This window comes from Anguilla rostrata, chromosome 5, assembly GCF_018555375.3.
Source record: "Anguilla rostrata isolate EN2019 chromosome 5, ASM1855537v3, whole genome shotgun sequence".
Classification (NCBI taxonomy): Eukaryota; Metazoa; Chordata; class Actinopteri; order Anguilliformes; family Anguillidae; genus Anguilla; species Anguilla rostrata.
The window spans coordinates 42,161,794-42,180,061 of record NC_057937.1 but is presented as its reverse complement, the minus strand read 5'-3'; the positions used below and the strand labels follow the sequence as shown (position 1 = coordinate 42,180,061).

Sequence of the window (18,268 nt, the reverse complement as noted above, 5' to 3'; positions counted from 1 at the left end):
CTATTTCTGTCGTTATATATGATTTTTAACAAGCAATTGTGAAATAGTGTGTCCGTTTAAAATAACCACTAGCTGTGACAGTCGCCAAAGCTCTACAGGGGAAACGCTCAGACAATGTTAAATACAAGTTCAAGAAGTGAACTCGCATTTTCTACACATGAAACACATTTCTAAATTACATTTTCTACTTAACACCATGACGCAACCATTTAATGGACGCCTATTCTCCGTGTTGGCCAAAAGCATTGCGGTTTATGAAGAGCCATGCTGTACAGCTATGCCGTACAGCTATGCCATAAGCCAGCTATGTAGGCTACAGCCATATTCTAAAGTTTCTTGCGTATGCTACTTATTCAGTCATGCATTATCGGAATTAATGCCATTGTAACATTGTTACAAGTATGATTGAGTTCTGAAGATGTTATTTAACTCATTAGTCTAGAGACAGTGTAGCTACTACATGGCTACTTTTAAAAAAGATCTGCAGTTGTGACGCCACTGAATGAGCTGTTTTTCTGTAATAGGACGAAATCGGAAGTGTTGTGATTTTTAGACCACTATTTATGTAGGACATGGAAACTTGATACAACATCAACTTTGTTTGTTTTCCAGTTGCGGATAAATACTACTCCAGATGCATAAAGAATTACCTTTGCGAGTGGCCTAAAGAGCAGGCCAAACCAGCTTTGAATTTAAATATTACCTGGTTCTGGAAACCGCCCTGTAAGAACATCTGTTCAAAAGTTTCTGCTGCAAGCATGTCTCTTGATATACTATCATGTGTTTTATTTTTGCTGTTTTGCACAATTTTTTCCCCGTTTTGTTCTGTGATATACTGAGATCCCTTGGGGACACAAATCCTCCGCAAATCCACAGGGCTTGAGAAATTAAATTGACCCTTTGCCTCCTTTGTACATTTGTACAATTTCAACATGGCTACATGTGTGCTAACGAGGTTTATTTCTGTTTTATGAAGCTACAGGCCATTTTGGAGGCTGCTTTTCTTGTTACAGACCTGACTGAGAGTGTCTAAGGCCAAAGTTTTGGACTTAGGCCTAATAGTTGTGTTCCTTTGCCACATCCTATTAGTAGGATGTATCCAAAACCAGTCCCCAGCCCTGGTTCTTAACCTCGAGTGGCCCTCAGTCACATGTTTCAGTAATACATTCTAGCAAAGGCCACATGAAGAGGAGGGGTGTTCAAAAGCAAGCATGCCGGCCCCAGGACAGACTCCTGAAAACACTGTATTTCAAATTTTCTCCAATATTTGCCGTATTTGAGTCTTCAGATTCCATCCTCATATTTGGATTTACTTGTGAAACCATATTATGATATAAAAAGGTCATGTGAAATGTACCTGAAATCATGCAATCATGGACCAAGAAAAATCCAAAAAACGTTAAAATTGCAATGCACCACATGTAGTTGTTAAATCATATTTTGCCATTATAGCACACAAGGAATTCTTTTCAGGATGATTTTCCTTTTCATTACTGATTAGGGGAGTCTACGTTTTGATAGTCAGTACTATTGAGTTCAGTTATCCTCACACACTCAACAAAAAGCTTTATACTTACTGATTAAAAAAAAAAAAACTAATGGTAATTTTATATAATTGAAACAGTCACCTGTTCTTTATCATTAAAACAAGCTTCTTGTTTTATATAACATTACATTATTTAATCCCCCTGCAGTTTTTGAATGTAGGCCTACTACCCATTTTTAGAGCTGAATGTCTGTTGGAGCTGAATTGTACATTGATCAAGGGGTGCAATGATGGTGTCTCCATCTGGGATTTGAACCAGCAACCCCAGATCCTTAACCACCTCCATGTCAATCCTCTGTTGGACTATCTGTTCTCATCCTCCTTTCCAATGCAAAGGCACAACCCAGATCATCAGTGGGAGAACTGTGTTACAAAGAGGGATAACAACTGCTGCATTTGCCTTTGCTTGCCAAATTTACGACTCCCCAAACACTGTGGCAATTCTGTTTTGTTTGGTCAGTTCACTGGTACTCTCTTTTAAATACAGTATTTGTGATTAAATTGTACAAAATTAAAAAAAAAATTTACCATCCCCACGAAGACCTACTCATTGATACTGTAGCTCCATTGCCATACAGTTGTTAAAATTTGTTGGCATTCTTTTTTCCTCTTCTCAAGTTATCTGCCACAGACAGACAGTAACATGACAGTACCCTGTCTCAAGATTTTTCATTGCTCCAAGAGGATTGTGAAGTGGTCAGATATCACTTCCTGTGGATGTCAGTTCCTGTATTAGGGACTTTATTCCAACCAAATGTGGGGAAGGGGATCTTTCTAGCAAGAACATTTATTTTATTTTAAAAATAAAAAAGAACCAAATGTCTCATTAGTACTTTCTCTCCTTGCTTTCAAGACCACAATTTTTGAGCCATCATTTTGAGGTCATACAGTAGTACAGTATCAGGCTTCAGTGTGTCTCCTTGCTCTGTAATTGAAACTTTTTTTCTTTGGTGTCCCCTCTTCAGTGTTGAAATTTGGCAGAGTAATTGAAACTGTCGGAGGGACGTTAAAAAGCGTTTGACCATTGAATGGGGGTTTCGCTGCTAGCCATTCATTCATCCACCAATTAGCATGAAGCCACTTCATTTTCTTATGGGAATATGCAGAGACCCAAACCCACTTAATTATGCTAACTCACCCTGTCTAATGCATACCAGTATTGTCAAAGCAGTCGTGAAATCTTTGCAGGGTTTATATTTAAAAGTGTTCAGTCCAGGTCTAATTCCACTGCAAAACTGGGTTTTGGTCTCATAATCCTCGTTCACTTTGCAATTTGATATAGTATGAACCTCCCACTCTGGTTTTATGAGAGAGTACTCTTGGGGAAACCGACCTTTAGCACAGAATTTTCCTCTGGGCTTTTATTTTATTTTATTTATGTATTTTTTTATCTGAGAATTAAGCACTTGTTCATGATTGCGATTAAATAGTATAGGCTACTGCCAGCAAATTCTAGGTTTTGGCTCATTCTTTAACATGTAAAATGTACTTAAATCTGGCCTTTTCCCGGGCTGAGGAAACATATTATGTGCCTCTTTTTTGCTGTTTTGTGCCGTGATTTGAAAGAAACTGGGTGTGGAACAAAAGTTCCTTTGTTCCAGGCGAAGCTGGGGATTGGAGAGACACCGAGCTTTCATGAGCTGAGAATATTGAGCTCTGCGGACATACTGAACAGTGGGCCCTTTGACTGAGCTAGCTGCATCATAGAAGCTCCATGCCAGGTTTTGGGAGGGGGATACAGAAGGTCTTGGAAGCTGAAGGGCTCTTTGGTAATTTGGATATTCCGGCAGGTGGCCGTCTCATTTTCTCCTTGTGTTGGACTTTTAAATGGTCCGTGTTTATATTTTTACTGAGGACGTGAAAACTCTTGTGCATTGTCACTGGTTTTTAGCAGTTATATCGTGATGAAATATGAGTCCTGGTTCTCTGATGTTGAGAAGCATTGATGCAATCTAGTGTGTTCTTTTAAATATTACTGTGATACAGTTGGTTCAGTATTTGATCAGATCCGGCTATTTTGGAAAAACTAGTCACATTTCCTGAATTTCACAATTGCCTGTGATCAGTTTTTCTTTGAATTATTTCACCTGCATGTTTGGACCTGCACCTGGTATTCCAAAATAGGAGCCGTAGATTTGTATGTTGTATATCTGCTGTGCTGTGATTGAATGTTTGCAGTTCAAACTGGCCATTTCTGCATGATAAAACCTTGGTTGAATATTCAGATAAAGTACGGTGTTCTAGTGAAGTAGATGCCTTGCTGGTAGCGCTACTGCGATTTGTCAACATCATCGATTACTTTGAAGCTCTAAATGCATCGATTTGCATATTCATGATTGATGTGTCTTCTTAAAATGTATTATGCCTGCTTGTTTAGCCACCAGCCTATTGTTGTAGTGATGGGGAGCTTTTTGATTGACAACTTTTTTGTCAATTGTGTAAACATTGAAAAAGCTGCATAATGCAGCTGATCTTGTTGCCATTAGTTATAGCGTTCACCTGTTTGCCTGCCATTACTCTGGTACTGGCAGCCAAAATTGGCCTAATGTAGTTTTCCTATTCAGTGCACTTTTTGGTCTGCTCTTTAGGGTTGGCTATTGTCGATGCACTGGCGTATTTGAGAATCTGCTGGTGTAAAATTGGTAGCGGTTTTGGAACTGCAGTGTGATTGTGTAATTCATGCCCACTTTATTAGATACACCTGCTCCTTAACACAATTAGCCTGTTCCTTCAAACAGCAAATCATATGGCAGCAACTGAATATATAAAGGATGCAGACATGGTGAAGAGGTTTAGTTGTTTGTTTGGCCAAACATTATAGAATGGGCATGATGAGTGATCTAAGCAACTTTGACAATGGTATGATTGTCAATGCCAGACGTGGTGGTTCCAGCATCTCAGAAACAGCAGCCCTCCTGGAATATTTATGTACAACAATCTCTAGAGTTTACAGAGAAAAACAAAAACATCCAGTGAATGGCAGCACTGTGGGCAAAAACACCTTGTTAATGAGAGGAGAATGGGCAGACTCATTCAAGCTAACAGAAAGGCCACAAATGCTCAAATAGCAGCTGTTTGCAACAGTGGTGTGCAGAAGGGCATCCTTGAAGGCAGAATGGGTCACACCTGGAAGCGGATGGGCTACAGCAGCAGAAGACTGTGCCAGACTCCACTCCTGTTCCACAAACATGACAGTGACTTCTGTTTACTCCAGTGGCTTGCACAGTCACCAGATCTCAATCCAATGGAGTGCCTTTGGGATGACTTGGAAAGGGAGGTTCACAGCGTGAATGTGTGGTCGAAATATCTGCCGGAACTGTGTGATACTATGGAGTCGGCATGTACCAGAATCCCTAAAGAATGTTTACAGTACCTTGTTGAATCTGTATTGCGTAGAATTCCAGCTGTTCTGGAGGCAAATGGGGGTCTGACCCAGTACTAGATAGGTTCACCTAATAAAGTAGCTGTCATGTTTATATTTGAGCTTATGCTCTATACCTTTCATCTATATCAGATGGAGATATTGATTATGGGCTAATTTGAGGTCTGCTTGGTTTAAAGTGATGCAGGAATGCAGCTATGTTTTAACACACTCCAATATCATTATGCAATAGAATTATCTTGTAGGTCAAAAAGAGTTCATCTATGTTTTTACGGGCATCAATAACATTCATGATGAATGTAATCAACAGGTAAATTAAGATGGAAAATATTATTTTCTGGCCTACACATAAAATCTAGCCATGTCTGATGTTTTTGTCCCCTCACTCTCTTCTCTCTACCTTCTCTTTCATCAAGGGATATCTACTGTGTTTTTTTAGATTTTTTTTTGGCAGGGTAAGTTTGAATTAGTCAATTAATATTATCTACCTTTTATTTCCTTAAACTGTTTTCATGGTTAAAAATAAAACTGAAGTTAAATTGCATTTTAGAAAGTGCCAGATAATTGATAGATTAATCTATTGCAAAACAATAGTAGCAGCCATACGTACAAGTGTTTAATAATTTATGGCTGGACTCTCAGAACTTGGGACACTGTGATTGGTTAGCTCTCCAATGACCAAATCTTGCAGTTTACTGCAATTATTAAACTGCCTGAGGCTCCTGTACTACTCTGGTGTTGCTGATTCCAGAGTAGTTGACACTGGGCCCAATGTTTGGTCTTTGAGTTTCTGTATTTAATTAAATATAAGTAATATTTGTATGTTTACTTAGTAATTTATGGTGATGGGCCTCTTGATGTTAATCATCCTGTGGAATAAATTATTGTCCTGAGTTAGGTCTGTAGATGCTGTAAATTGATATTTTCTAGCATAAATCTCCAATGATACGTTAACAAGACCATGCTGTTGAGCTGTGAGTAAACATTGCCAAAAAGACTGGTTGTGGTATTTTTTAAGTAATAACTAAATGGTAAATGGACTGCATTTATATAGCGCTTTTATCCAAAGCGCTTTACAATTGATGCCTCTCATTCGCCAGAGCAGTTAGGGGTTAGGTGTCTTGCTCAGGGACACTTCGATACGCCCATCGCGGGGTTCGAACCGGCAACCCTCCGACTGCCAGACAACCGCTCTTACCTCCTGAGCTATGTCGCCCCAGGCAGTGGTAGGTATATTGATTATTTCACAGCTACAGGGTGTAGTTGATATAATCACAATATACCACAGCCCGGAGTGAGTTACTGCTTTTATAAAACTTTTACCAGGTATGATAATATTGATATTACAGACACAATCCAATTAAAACAGTTTTAACAATTTAATTTCAAGAATAATTTACAAGGAAGTGGTGCCAGGCAGTTGCTATGCTACGTTGTAAATGTTGCATAGCGTTCTTTTGTTCTGCAAAACTAACAAGCAAGCTGGCGGTTGTGACCGAACAAGAGTGTATGCCTTATTGAGGTTTATTTGTGCATTCCCATTGATTGTGCAACCACTGAAAAACTGTCCAACCTCAATGGGATTGTGTTGCGTAGTTCTATTCATTTTGTCAGGTGGAGGTAGCGAATTGCTCTGCATGGCGAGGATTTCTGCTCCACCTTCTCTGGTCCTCGAGTTTCAGTCGCCAGTAGCTCCAGAGAGAGCTCTCACACTTGTGCTCGCTTATGGACCAATCAGATTATGAGATTTTTTCCCCTACCCATTTTAAAGCACAGGATAAACAAGACTAATTCCACATTGCTTACCTGGGTCCAGAGCTAGACTTGCTGTCTAATTTGTGATTGGCTGGCATACTGTTGCCATGGGTCACTTGGCTGTAAAAACAGCTCCAGTTGGCTGTAGGATATACCTGACATGCAGTGAGGGCAGATCAGAGGAATTTGTCTGTTTGCTCAAGTCACTCAATCCTTTTAAAATGGAAGTCTTGTGTGAGCTGGCCTGAAGAGAGTCTGTGCCTTTTAGTTCTTTCAAGTTTCACTAGTCTGCCATGGTCAGCGTCACTCTTGCTAATTTATTTAGGCCAACAGCTTGTTAACTGTACAACGGCACAAAATATAATCCAGCACCTGAATAGTTTTAGCCTGCAACTCAGCGTCTGCCTGGAACCAAGTGATGTCACAATGGAGGACTGTAGTAAAGCCTGCTGGTAGACCTGCCACGTATTTTGCTTCAGACTGTTTTTAGTATAAGTTCAGAATTGGCGAAAGCCAGTTGACTCTTTGGACTCTTTTTATTGAATGGGGAAGGCTGGTGGGTTGGGATTGGAATTGGTGATTTGTATTACACTTTCAAATCACCTCTATACCACCCACAACTGCTCTGGCAGCACTGTAGCTGAAGTGTGTGTACCCTACTCTGCACTTGTGGTGGAGTCAGTGACTATTTTCCACACCACAAGCCACATTGAGTTGTACAGGAGAGCTAGCAGGAGCCCAGGCCAACTGAAGCCCATCTTACTCTGGTGGGATGAAACCAGTTGTTGGACTGCAACTTTTGACGGCTGCCCAAAGCCCTTTACAAAAGACTGAATTGCTAGGGTGGGGCCAGGAAGGTCCACATTTATGTTTTCCCAACTCTTGACTACTGAAGTGTTGCTGTGTAAACAGCATGGAACTGTGTGTTTGAACGCGGTGTAGCACTGGAATGTTCAAACTTACTGTAGATGATATCACTTGACCTGTGTCTTTGACACTGAGGGGAGTGGGAACTTGCTTAAGGGATAATCTCTAAATGTGTACATTCCTCTGCGAAAGTGTTTCTGGGATTTAAGATAATACATGCGTGTGTACTATGCCACTGCCCACCACGGACCTATGGACCACTAAATGGTTTCTGTCATTGAAGAGTCACTGTGAAACGGGCCGAATGGAGAATTGTGAGATGGCTATGTGAAATGACTGTAAAAACTATAAAGATGTGTCATGTGCTGTCCCTTGTATCTGAAGAGCAGCATTGACTGCCCTGGACTGAAATGACAACATTCACCTTATGCATTCTTTTGCTGATTACGTCTCTCAGGTGGCATTTATTTTAGGTGTTCAGTTGCCCTAGAGGGGCATTCTCACTGGTTGCGTGCTACATAGTTTTCCATCGCCTGCTGATGGATTTTCCAAGTCTGTTACTTGTGGCATTTCACTGTCCAATTTGGAATCTGCCACCTCTTGGCTCTTCTGTGTATATTAACTTGCTACCTCCCTTGCCCGTGCTACAGTGTGATCCCGAGTGGAACTGCTTTGTTGTTGTGCCTCCTGTGTCTGTCCTTCAACTCGGTTTTAAATCCTCTCTCCCTCTTCCAGGGCTGCAGAACAGCGGATTTCCCCTACAGGAACTCCTGTATCTTCCATACTTTTCACTACAAGCGGGGTAAGTTCGACTGAGTCGTTTGATGCTAAAATGGGGCCCATACCTCAGCTTTGATGTGAACTTACTGTATGTGTGTTGCATAGAAGTTCTCAGGAATTATTTTGTTGTTCAGAATTGTGTTGAATTTCTAATCCCCTGCAGGTCACTGTTATTTATCCCTAACCATGTCCTTTTATCCTGTAATGGGAAAATCCTAAGCCTTTTACTTGTTTGTGTATAGACACAAAATCACAGATGTGTTAAATGCATCAAATGGCAGCATTCCCTCCTATGTCACCAGAATGTGAAAGTTGACTTTAGCAAAGGACACATTTTCTCACGAGAGGGAGAAGAAGCTTCACAAATGAAGTTAAAAGCTTGGTCAGTTTATATACATTGAACTTGAAAGTGGTTGAAATCTCATTTATAGTCATTTGTTTCCGTATTGAAATGGGTTTCTATGAGTAGTCTCTTGGGGGGAAAAGTGACCATCTTTGGATTGCTTGCCACAGATAAAATCTGCAACAGCTGCAATCATAGCAATCACTGGAACATTTTGGCTTTCTTTCTGGAAGTTTAAAAAAATAAAATAAATGCACTTGGATCCATGGAATGAATGACTGTGTTTCTGTTGTACTGCTATAGAATTGCATGTCATTAAAACAGTCAGTGCTGGAAATCTTGAAAATGAGCTCTTAAGTTTCAAAGAAAAAACATTTTATTTTCATATCTGCAAAATAATGAACTATGTACTTTGTTTCCAGCCATCTGGTTGGGAAAATATTATAAATGAATATAATGAATTTAAATTAAGAGCTATCATTTTCTGAGGTGATTTGCTGACATGGAAAGTAATTTCCAGAAGGCTGTATAAAACCTGGCATTGCACAGGCAGTGAAAATAATCGCTGTTGAGTTCTACAGCTCTCCTATACATTAATCAGATTAATGGCAGTGAGTTTCCACCTAAGCTTCTGCAAGCTCTTGGCTCCTCCTTCCTGAGCCACAACATGGAGAAATGGGAGTGAGTCCTCAATCTGTTCTCTGGCTCGGTGTTCATTTTTGCCTCTGAAAATTGTGGCCCGACCCATTTTACATCCATCAGAAAGAAGGTTCATGCTGGTTGGTTGCTGTCTGCTCTCTGATTTGCCCTAGTGGATAGAGACTCTGGGGTGTGGCTTTTGCATTTGCATGTAGACCAGTTCCACATGCTGCAAGCTGTGTCCACAAAGCCACATCTGACAGGAGCTAATGCTCCTATAATAGCTTTCAAATGTGCTGCTGTTCGGTATCCAGTTCCCAGCTATGTTCTGTGCATTCGAGGGCCCAGTGAGCACAAGTTTCCATTTCTGATTGGGAACGTCAGGGCCAATGGCCCATGACAAGCCCAGAGTTTTGGATTGGGGTCTCCAAAACAACCCCTGCCCCCCCCCCCCCTCACAGAGGGCCTTGTGTTTCATTTCAGTTTGTCTGTCCTGGGAAATGTCTTTCAATGACTCAATCTACGGTGGCACATTTCATTCCCGTCATGCACTTTAACTAAAATAGTCATTGACCACCTCACCCCTTTCCCCTAAGCAGCAGGAGTCACTTTCAAGCGTCGTGTTTTGCTTTTGGACTTTGAGTGATAGAGCAAGAGGTTCCCTCACATTTCAGGTCTGCCTACACCTTGACTTTTGAGTGCTCAATAGCTGGTACTGGATTCTGATATATCTGCTTGGCCAATTTGAAAGTCTGTCCGGTTTGTATTTTAGAGTTGGGCTGACATATTATTTAAGAGGGTTTGTTGTATGCTGGGTGAAGGTGACTGGGTTTGCAGAGGTAGGCTAAAGTTCATCACTCTGTCTCAGTGTACAAGTCCAGAGCAGATCTGCTGAGACAGACCCTCTGGTTAATGGCTCTACATTTCAGCTGTCTCTCTTACACTCTGCCTGTCTGTCGGGAGTCGCAAGCCAAGTGTAGAAGTAGGTTTACCACTTGCTCTGCATGCGGTCACATAATTGAGGTTTGGTTCCCCTGCCTTCTGTTTGCAAGCGCTATGTTTTGTAAAGGCCTGTCACAGGGTAATATATGATGAGGATGCAGTGTGGCACAATTCGGCTTGGTTTTTCCAAAAACCTCAGTCATGAAAAATGGTAGAAAAAGGGTCTCCTTGTCACTCTCAAATATTGTCAATACGGAGTAATACTATATTCCCCCATGAGCCTTGGTTTAAAATAATTTTTCTAGTCTGAACATTCTCTGTGGCCTCCCTGGCTTGGCTGTTCTTCAGAGATTATTTTAATGGAGTCATATGTCACAAGGATCCATTCTCCCAATCCCAGAACCATGGGGTCAATCCAAGATCAAAACAAACATGGATCTGTGCTGTTTCAGCTTCTGAAGACAGTATGTAGAGTGGCACTATCTCATGTTTTACTTGAGAGGCATGAGAGGCATCAATTTTAAAGTGCTTTGGATAAAAGCGCTATATAAATGCAGTCCATTTACTTGATGATTATCTCCTGCTAGCAGCATGTATGTATTATCTATACTTATAGGATCAGAGGAAACAAAAGAGGACATGGGTAAACCAGAATTGGGGGATGTAATAGGGCTACTTCCGTGAACTAACAGTTATTTTATTTTTTGCAACATAACCTTGCCTGCTTTTGACTTGAAATCTTTATTAGCTGTAACCACAGCTCTATAGCTCTGTCTGTCGGTAGGTCGGTTGGTAAACAAAAAGTGTCCCACCCCGTAGCGGCCACAGTTTTTGCCCCAGGAGGCTGAAATTTGGCATGGTCGTTGGTCATGACCGAAGGTAGGGCTGAGTAACTTTCAAGGCCGATTGACCAAGAGGGGGCATAGTGATGGGCATGGCCTATCCCATAAAGGCACCTAACTCCCGAATGGATTCACAGATTTGCACAAGATTTTGTGGAAAGGTTGGTCATGAACCAAAGAAGAGGTCACATGTTTGTGTGAGGGTGTGTGCATGAATGCATGCACACATGGATGCATGCGCATGTGCGGTCGCAGCTATTGCAGATTTGCGCTTGTTTGAAAGTCTGTTATTTGGTAACATTAAAACTTGCTTATTCCTCTTCCTACATGCAGTAGATTTCACTGACATTTTTGTTGTATATTTCTTCTGGGTTTTACAATGATCATATGCATTTGCGTCTCCCACAGACAGTTTAATGACATGGTGACTGTACACATAAGCTGCTTTGGGAAGTATTATGTGTTTAATGTCAAGGAGATTCTAATTTGTTTCAAATGCTACTTGTATAGTATTCCATCAAGAAAAAATGACCCTGCTAAAGCAATTGAAGAACCGGCTATAATCTTTAATCTTGAAGGATTGAACGGTTTTTCACCCCTCCAGCTGCTTGATGTGAGCGCGGGTGTGTGTGTGTCACTCGTCCAGTCGGTTTGATGGAGCTTTGCCTTGCCACCCAGGATAGGCTGTACTTGCCTGACAGCGCATCTCTAATTTCTCACAAACCACATGCTCTCATTTGCTTTTGCTTTTGTCGTATAAACATCCATTTAATTACTGACCTGTCCTGGCTCCACCCAGATTTATTTTGGAATTTGCTGCAGATCTACAGTGTGTAGAGATGAGTGTCATGTACATCACCAAGATGGATACTTCTGGCTTTACAATGCTGTTGGTATTTAGGCATCTTTTTTTCTGTCAAAAGGGAGATCTTTTATTTGTTGTGCATAATTACCCAAATACCTGAAACTTTTTATTTGTGTTTTTTTAAATATATTCTTTAGCTGCTTTCCCTTTCTATAAGTGCGGTATACCTTTAAATGGTTCTGGTGACATTTGAATCAACGTACTGTGGAATTGCATAGAAACTCAGAACCAACTAATATGGGCTTCTGCATAATCTGTCTGGTGTGCTAGCTGTGATTGAAGGGATGTAGAAACATGGTACCGTTCTTGTGTGACGCTTCAATTGCATACTTCTGTATGGTAGGAGGCCTGCTGGCCATTGTGAAGCTTATTTGTCTGTTTAGACTGTTCAGGTCTCTGACACTATGCACAATATATCCAAGTAGCTTATATTTATTTTAGCATTCATAAATAATTTTCTTAGGATGACCTACAGCCTGTGGCTGAATACTGGATAATTATTTTTAACTTGTGACCTCTGTCCGGCACCTATATTTATTTGTACCTTATTTATTTGGATGTGCATGTGTATTGTTTTTTGTTGCCATGGGTACTGATCAATTTATTTAGTTTGATGTGAATATGAAGTAGTCATGCAAATCATTGCATATGAATATATCATTTATTACTGTAATGCATCAATTAAAATGATTCCACACAGTAGGCTTGTGATTACAATTGTCTTGGCCTAGGCATTTATTTGCTTGTACTTCATGATGTTTGGTTTTTGACATTATTAACCATTTATATGGGTTGGTTTGGTGCTCGCTAGCCTGATAAATATATGGATATGGATTATTACCAATAGTTATACGAACCATGTAGTCTTCACCAAAATCTAAAATTGCGCAAATGGAAAATAGCTATTTCAATGAGATCACTTGTACCGACAGACTTAGATGGATAAATGCTAGTTAGATAGTAGACTCTTCAATGCATTCCTTGCTACACATTTCTGATTGCATTCCTTTAGTCTGGCATGGGCAGTGTGCACTCTGGGTTTGTGGTAATTTGTCCCATTTCATGCCAGCTATACTCAGGTTTCTCTATCTTTTTTTTGCATGTTGTATTTTGGTTGCATTTGGAACAGTAGGTACCTTTTGGAGTCGGTCTTGTAAAATTGGAAGCGGCTTGAAGTAAGTGTGCCAACTTTGACTTGGCATGGTGAAGCTGCAGAGAGATTGGCTGCAAGATGCAGCTGTTGGTGAACAGATGCATAAAATGGCTGGCAGTGCCACACACTGTCCGATTTTACACTGACAGCTGACAGGAGTGAAAGCCGAAGTCTGGGTGCTCAGCATTACCTTCCGCTTATTTTTGGAATTTTCTATTGAAGAGCTCAAGCTTTCACTGTTGTAAAAAAGCTTTGCTGTACAGTTTAAAAACAGCAGCTGCTCAAATCTTACGGATCTACCCTTCAAAGGGAGCCACCATGTATCGTGTACATTTTGGAGTTCTCTCTCCAGCTGTATTTTTAGGGGCTTAAGCAATTTTGGGATCGGAGCGTGACATTTTAGCTCATGGACATGCTTTCAGTCTCTCCCCGCTTCGCTTTCTCTCTCTCTCTGCATGTCACTGGATGAAGATTTACAGCCCCGATGGAGACGCATTTAGCCACAAACTCCTGCCACATGCTTTGTTTTCAGTTCTGGACTTGCAGGGTGGCTTCATGTTACTTCGCCTGGGCCACCTCTCTCACCCTAACCTTCCATTTCAGGCTGGATCAAAGGTATTCACTTTTCAATTAGCAGGCTCTGTTCAAGTGAGGCTGTCCTGGCTTTTGCCCTTTCAGCGTGGATGTGGGAAATGCCTCTTTCGCTGGTGTCTTTCCACTGCTCCGAACACCCCCGCCTCTTCCCCAAGCCAAACCCCCATTCAGTTGGGACATTTAAGAGGAAAGTTTGTGTTGTACCTTTGGCAAACCTTCAGCAGGGCATTCGACCTACTCTCCATCGCAGACCTACAGCGAAGGTATCATTCAATAGCAATGGATTTCTTTGTGGAGGGGAGGAGTCACAGCGGGGATTTCTAGCCTGTCGTCAGCTGCTGTGCGCAAATATAAACAAACTGCTTATGTCATTTTATCGTAAGCCAAATCTAATTCCGGCTCTGACAGAGGTGCGCGGCTGAACAAGTGGGCTTTCATGTCTTTAACCGTAACCATTCCTCAGGTTCCTCTTTTTTTTCTCCTGTCCAAAAGCAAAAGGCACATGGAAAGGGCGGTTTTCAAACCCCATTGTTAAAAACTTCTCTCTCCTTGAGTCGAGTCCAGCAGCCCTGAAGATGAACGAAACGCTGTCCTTTCTTCCCAAGCTGTTGTTGTCGGTGAGAGGAAGGAGGGTGACCTTGGCTCCTCTGTGTACAATTGGGAGCGAGGGCAGGGAGCGGAACAGAATGCGGAGGGGAAGGGGAAATCTGTTCAAGGTTCACCGGCTTTCTTCTTGGCCACGGACTTGCTATGTTGAAAAATAGTTAATTTGGGTTCTTAAGGCTTCCCAAGCATTCCTATATCCAAACACTTGGATTATATAATCCAAATACTTGGATTATACTTTAACTGTTAATTGGATGAGGATATAATTCAGCACACAATTATATGGAAGGTTAATTGTATTTGTATATATATGAGTCGATTCGGTTTCTTCTTGGCTACAGTACATTAAAGTTGGCGTTTGAATTCCTGAGCTGTGCATTTGCTGAATTAATTTGATATGCAATTCCTCTTGGGTATGAGTAAAATTAGTTTTAAACGGGTACTATTTTGAGGGTATGAATACAGGGAAGGGGGATTTTTTAAGGCGAGTCATTGGCTTGTGACATATGAACTAAGGCACAGGAATTTGATTAATATTGTGTATGACGAGCAAATTAGTACAGTGTTTTCGTCTGAGGCTGGTGTGGGTGGACTAGATGGTTGAACATCATTATCTTTAGAGCCCCAGTCATGCAGCCCCACCCATGACAGAGTTAAAACTGTCTCTCGCAGTTCAGAATCCTCTCACAGACTAACACAGGCACAGAGGTGAGACCTGCTGTACTCTCCCGCTTGCTGATACAGGATTACCGGATTACTGGTCTGTTGCAGGGGAGGGCAGAAGCCCGGCTGTACTGAGGAAAGCCTGTTGGCGTTTATGCTTGGAGAATGATTGGTTAAAAAGCTTTCTACACGATAATGTTTAAATGTTTTGACTGCTGGCTGCTTGCTCTTTAGTGGCTTGTACTGCATAGACTGCTGACATTCTGAAGTGTTTGCGTAATGTGAGCCAGCTATTTCTTTCCGTGACATTCAGCTGCCATATTGCGTAGAAATGTCGCGTTTTGTGGGTATGCCAAAGGAAGGAAGAACTATTTATTTTGTTTTTTGAATGATTGAGCGTTGTGGACATTGTTTAAAACTTCTGGAAGTGTGGTTAAATTCTAAGTGGATCGCAAAGCCGAGCGGTTGTCGATACCTTGTACAGTGGGCAAATGTTCTGAAGCTGTTGCCGTACTCTCACGCGGACCGTCTTTACATGCCCTGTGGTCCTTTCAGTTTGACAGAAAACCGCCAACATTCCGTGCTGCAAGGGTAACACCGCCATGTCTTCCAATGGGGACCTGAGGGATGGGGGCAGCTGCGAGAGTTTCTGGGAGGTGAGTGCTCTTTCTGCGCAGGGTCCGTGCGGCACATGACCGGGCGTGGCAGCCTAGTGCGGGACTGAGACCACAGAACGCCCCCTTTGGCAGCCGGCCAGGGTTTTCGCAGAGGCCCACCTCTCTGCAGATGGGAGGTAGCCTCCGAGGCACCCGCCAGATGAGTTTTTGCTGATCCCACATTTCCACGGTTTTTCTGGAATGTCTACCCCCACTCGGCTATTTACCTGCCCCATCAAGTAGTGGTTGGCTTGAAGGCACAGCATGACGATTCCTGCTCATTTTATGCTGTCATACACCTAATCTTTCTTACTACCACTTCCAGACCTAGTAACAAGTAACATTTTGGCTGAAGTTTCTTCCCCATTTGATTAAAAATGTGCTACTAAAAGTAAAATAAATTCTTACTTTAGAAGATTCCACTTTTCCACAATTCAGCTTCGTCATTGTACAGACACAATGAAAAATATGTAGGTAGCGCCCTAGAAATGACCCCAATAATAATCTAAAATAATATTCTGAAGAGATACAGGGAGGGAAAGGGGCAAGCACATCCGGCTGCATCACTTTACAGTTAATCTCAGTTCGTCATAAGTGCCGGTGCATCATCATACACTGGCACTTATGATTTACGACAACACTTCCAGACAACCACATTCCAGCATAAGCATTTCAATTGCAGTTAATTTACTTTGTGTAATGAATCATTTGGATTTCCATTAGTTTTGTTCTCCAATTACAATGAAACTAGAACACCCCTTTTCAAATATGTGAGTATTGTGTTACTATTCATGTGTTATTACCCCTCCCTGATTATGTAATATGTTTTGTAATGCCTTTGTGTATTCATCTTCATCAACATATGAATCAGTGGTAACCAAACATGTTCCTGGAGTTCTACCGTTCTGTAGGTTTTCACTCCAACCCTAACAAAGCACACCTCATTCAACAGCTAAAGATCTGCATTGAGCTGCTAATTAGTAGAGTCAGGTTTAAATGAAAACCTTCAGGATGGTAGATCTCCAGGAACACTGTTGGTTACCACTGATCTAAATGAATTAACATGGGTATTCTTTTCCTAGCCAGGGAACTACAAGAGGACTGTGAAGCGCATCGATGATGGCTACAAGCTATGCAACGAGCTGGTCAGCTGCTTCCAGGAGCGAGCCAAGATTGAGAAGAGCTATTCTCAGCAGCTCACCGAGTGGGCTAAGAAATGGAGGGGTGTAGTGGAGAAAGGTGAGACCGTGAGTCAGGAGAGGGCCGTTGTGTCCTGCTCCATCATGTCACCTAAAATTAGCGCCAGGAATAACAGAAACGGCATGCTCCTCTTTCACATATCCCCACAGCCTTGAGTGAGTCATAACTCTCAGATAGGACGCATGTTCTTGCGGGACTGCATGATTTAAATTGTTTCGGGATGTGCTAATAGTTTTTCGGTTCCTGCGACACGTCCATGTCAACGCACAGTTTCCCCTGTTTAACCTTTGCATCATGCAGTGTAGTAGGATACTGAGGAATGGCTACCCACAGAGACACTTCACGTGCGAGGTACTGTAGATCTTGTGATAAGCTTGTGACTGCATACAACCACAAACACAATGAGCAGTCAATCTCACTCTGGCATCACACCAAACATTTTGTTGTATGTATGTCACTATCCTCTCAGGCTACCAGTATGGTAACGCAAACAAAGACTGTCTGTTAGGATCGGTCGTATTGCGGTTACCTCAGTATGGAATATCTACTCTACTGCATTCATTTTTCAGCTGACTATTTAACAAATTGTCTGGAATCTCTAGGGTACAGGTACAATAATACAGAATTTTCCAGAAGGCTGGCAATCAAAAAATATAGAATTCATTTTGAGAGTTGGACATTTTTGAGGGCTGGCTTTCTTCTAAATATTAAAAGTGTATTTAAATGATTTAATAGCATGTTGAATGAGTCTCGGTGAACTTCGCTTGTATTTATGAAAACAAGGCATTTGAAAGGAACAGCTTATGCCCGTAATGAGGAGATAAAGATGCACACATTGGTGGATGAGCTGAGGTCATCTCCTTGTATGTAAAGTGCTTTGAAACCCTGCTTTGACGTGCTATATAAATTGGTTAATATTATTATTGTTGTTATTATTTTGTGTATAATGTCTGAGAGGTGGACTCTGAGAGTTTAAAGTGCCCCCCCCCCCAGGTCCACAGTATGGCACGCTGGAGAAAGCCTGGCATGCCTTCATGAATGCAGCCGACCGGCTGAGCGAGATCCACCTGGAGCTGAAGGAGCACCTGGCCGTGGAGGACAGCGAGAAGGTGAAGAACTGGCAGAAGGACGCCTTCCACAAGCAGATGATGGGCGGGCTGAAGGAGACCAAGGAGGCCGAGGATGGGTTCCGCAAAGCGCAGAAACCCTGGGTCAGGAAGCTGAAGGATGTGAGTCCCGCCTCAAATGCACATGCGTGCATGTCAAGCTGCTGGAATGTGTGACATGCGAAAACACATGAAACGTGCCCTCTACTTTATCTACTTATCTACAGTTGCATATTACACATGGCAACATAGCGAATTCAGCCAAAGGTTAAAAACAAAAACACTACAAATGTGCCCTTCGGTTAACTTTTCATTTAAAAAATGTGAGG

At 41.8% G+C, this 18,268-nt stretch overlaps 1 protein-coding gene across 9 annotated transcripts in view; it reads left to right on the top strand.

Annotated features, from left to right (window-relative positions):
- pacsin3 (protein kinase C and casein kinase substrate in neurons 3) overlaps positions 1-18,268 on the top strand; it is a 29,933-nt gene that overhangs the window by 1,188 nt on the left and 10,477 nt on the right. For 6 of the 9 annotated variants that reach the window (XM_064336286.1, XM_064336292.1, XM_064336288.1 and 3 more), the window contains exons 2-5: positions 8,286-8,352; positions 15,533-15,633; positions 16,716-16,872; positions 17,827-18,062. In XM_064336286.1, the coding sequence (XP_064192356.1) occupies positions 15,580-15,633; positions 16,716-16,872; positions 17,827-18,062 (447 nt within the window). In that variant the 5' untranslated portion in view covers positions 8,286-8,352; positions 15,533-15,579. Of the gene's footprint in view, positions 1-3,166; positions 3,316-8,285; positions 8,353-15,000; positions 15,023-15,532; positions 15,634-16,715; positions 16,873-17,826; positions 18,063-18,268 lie in introns of those variants that run through there. The other 3 variants (XM_064336287.1, XM_064336290.1, XM_064336289.1) reach the window with 3 other exon arrangements.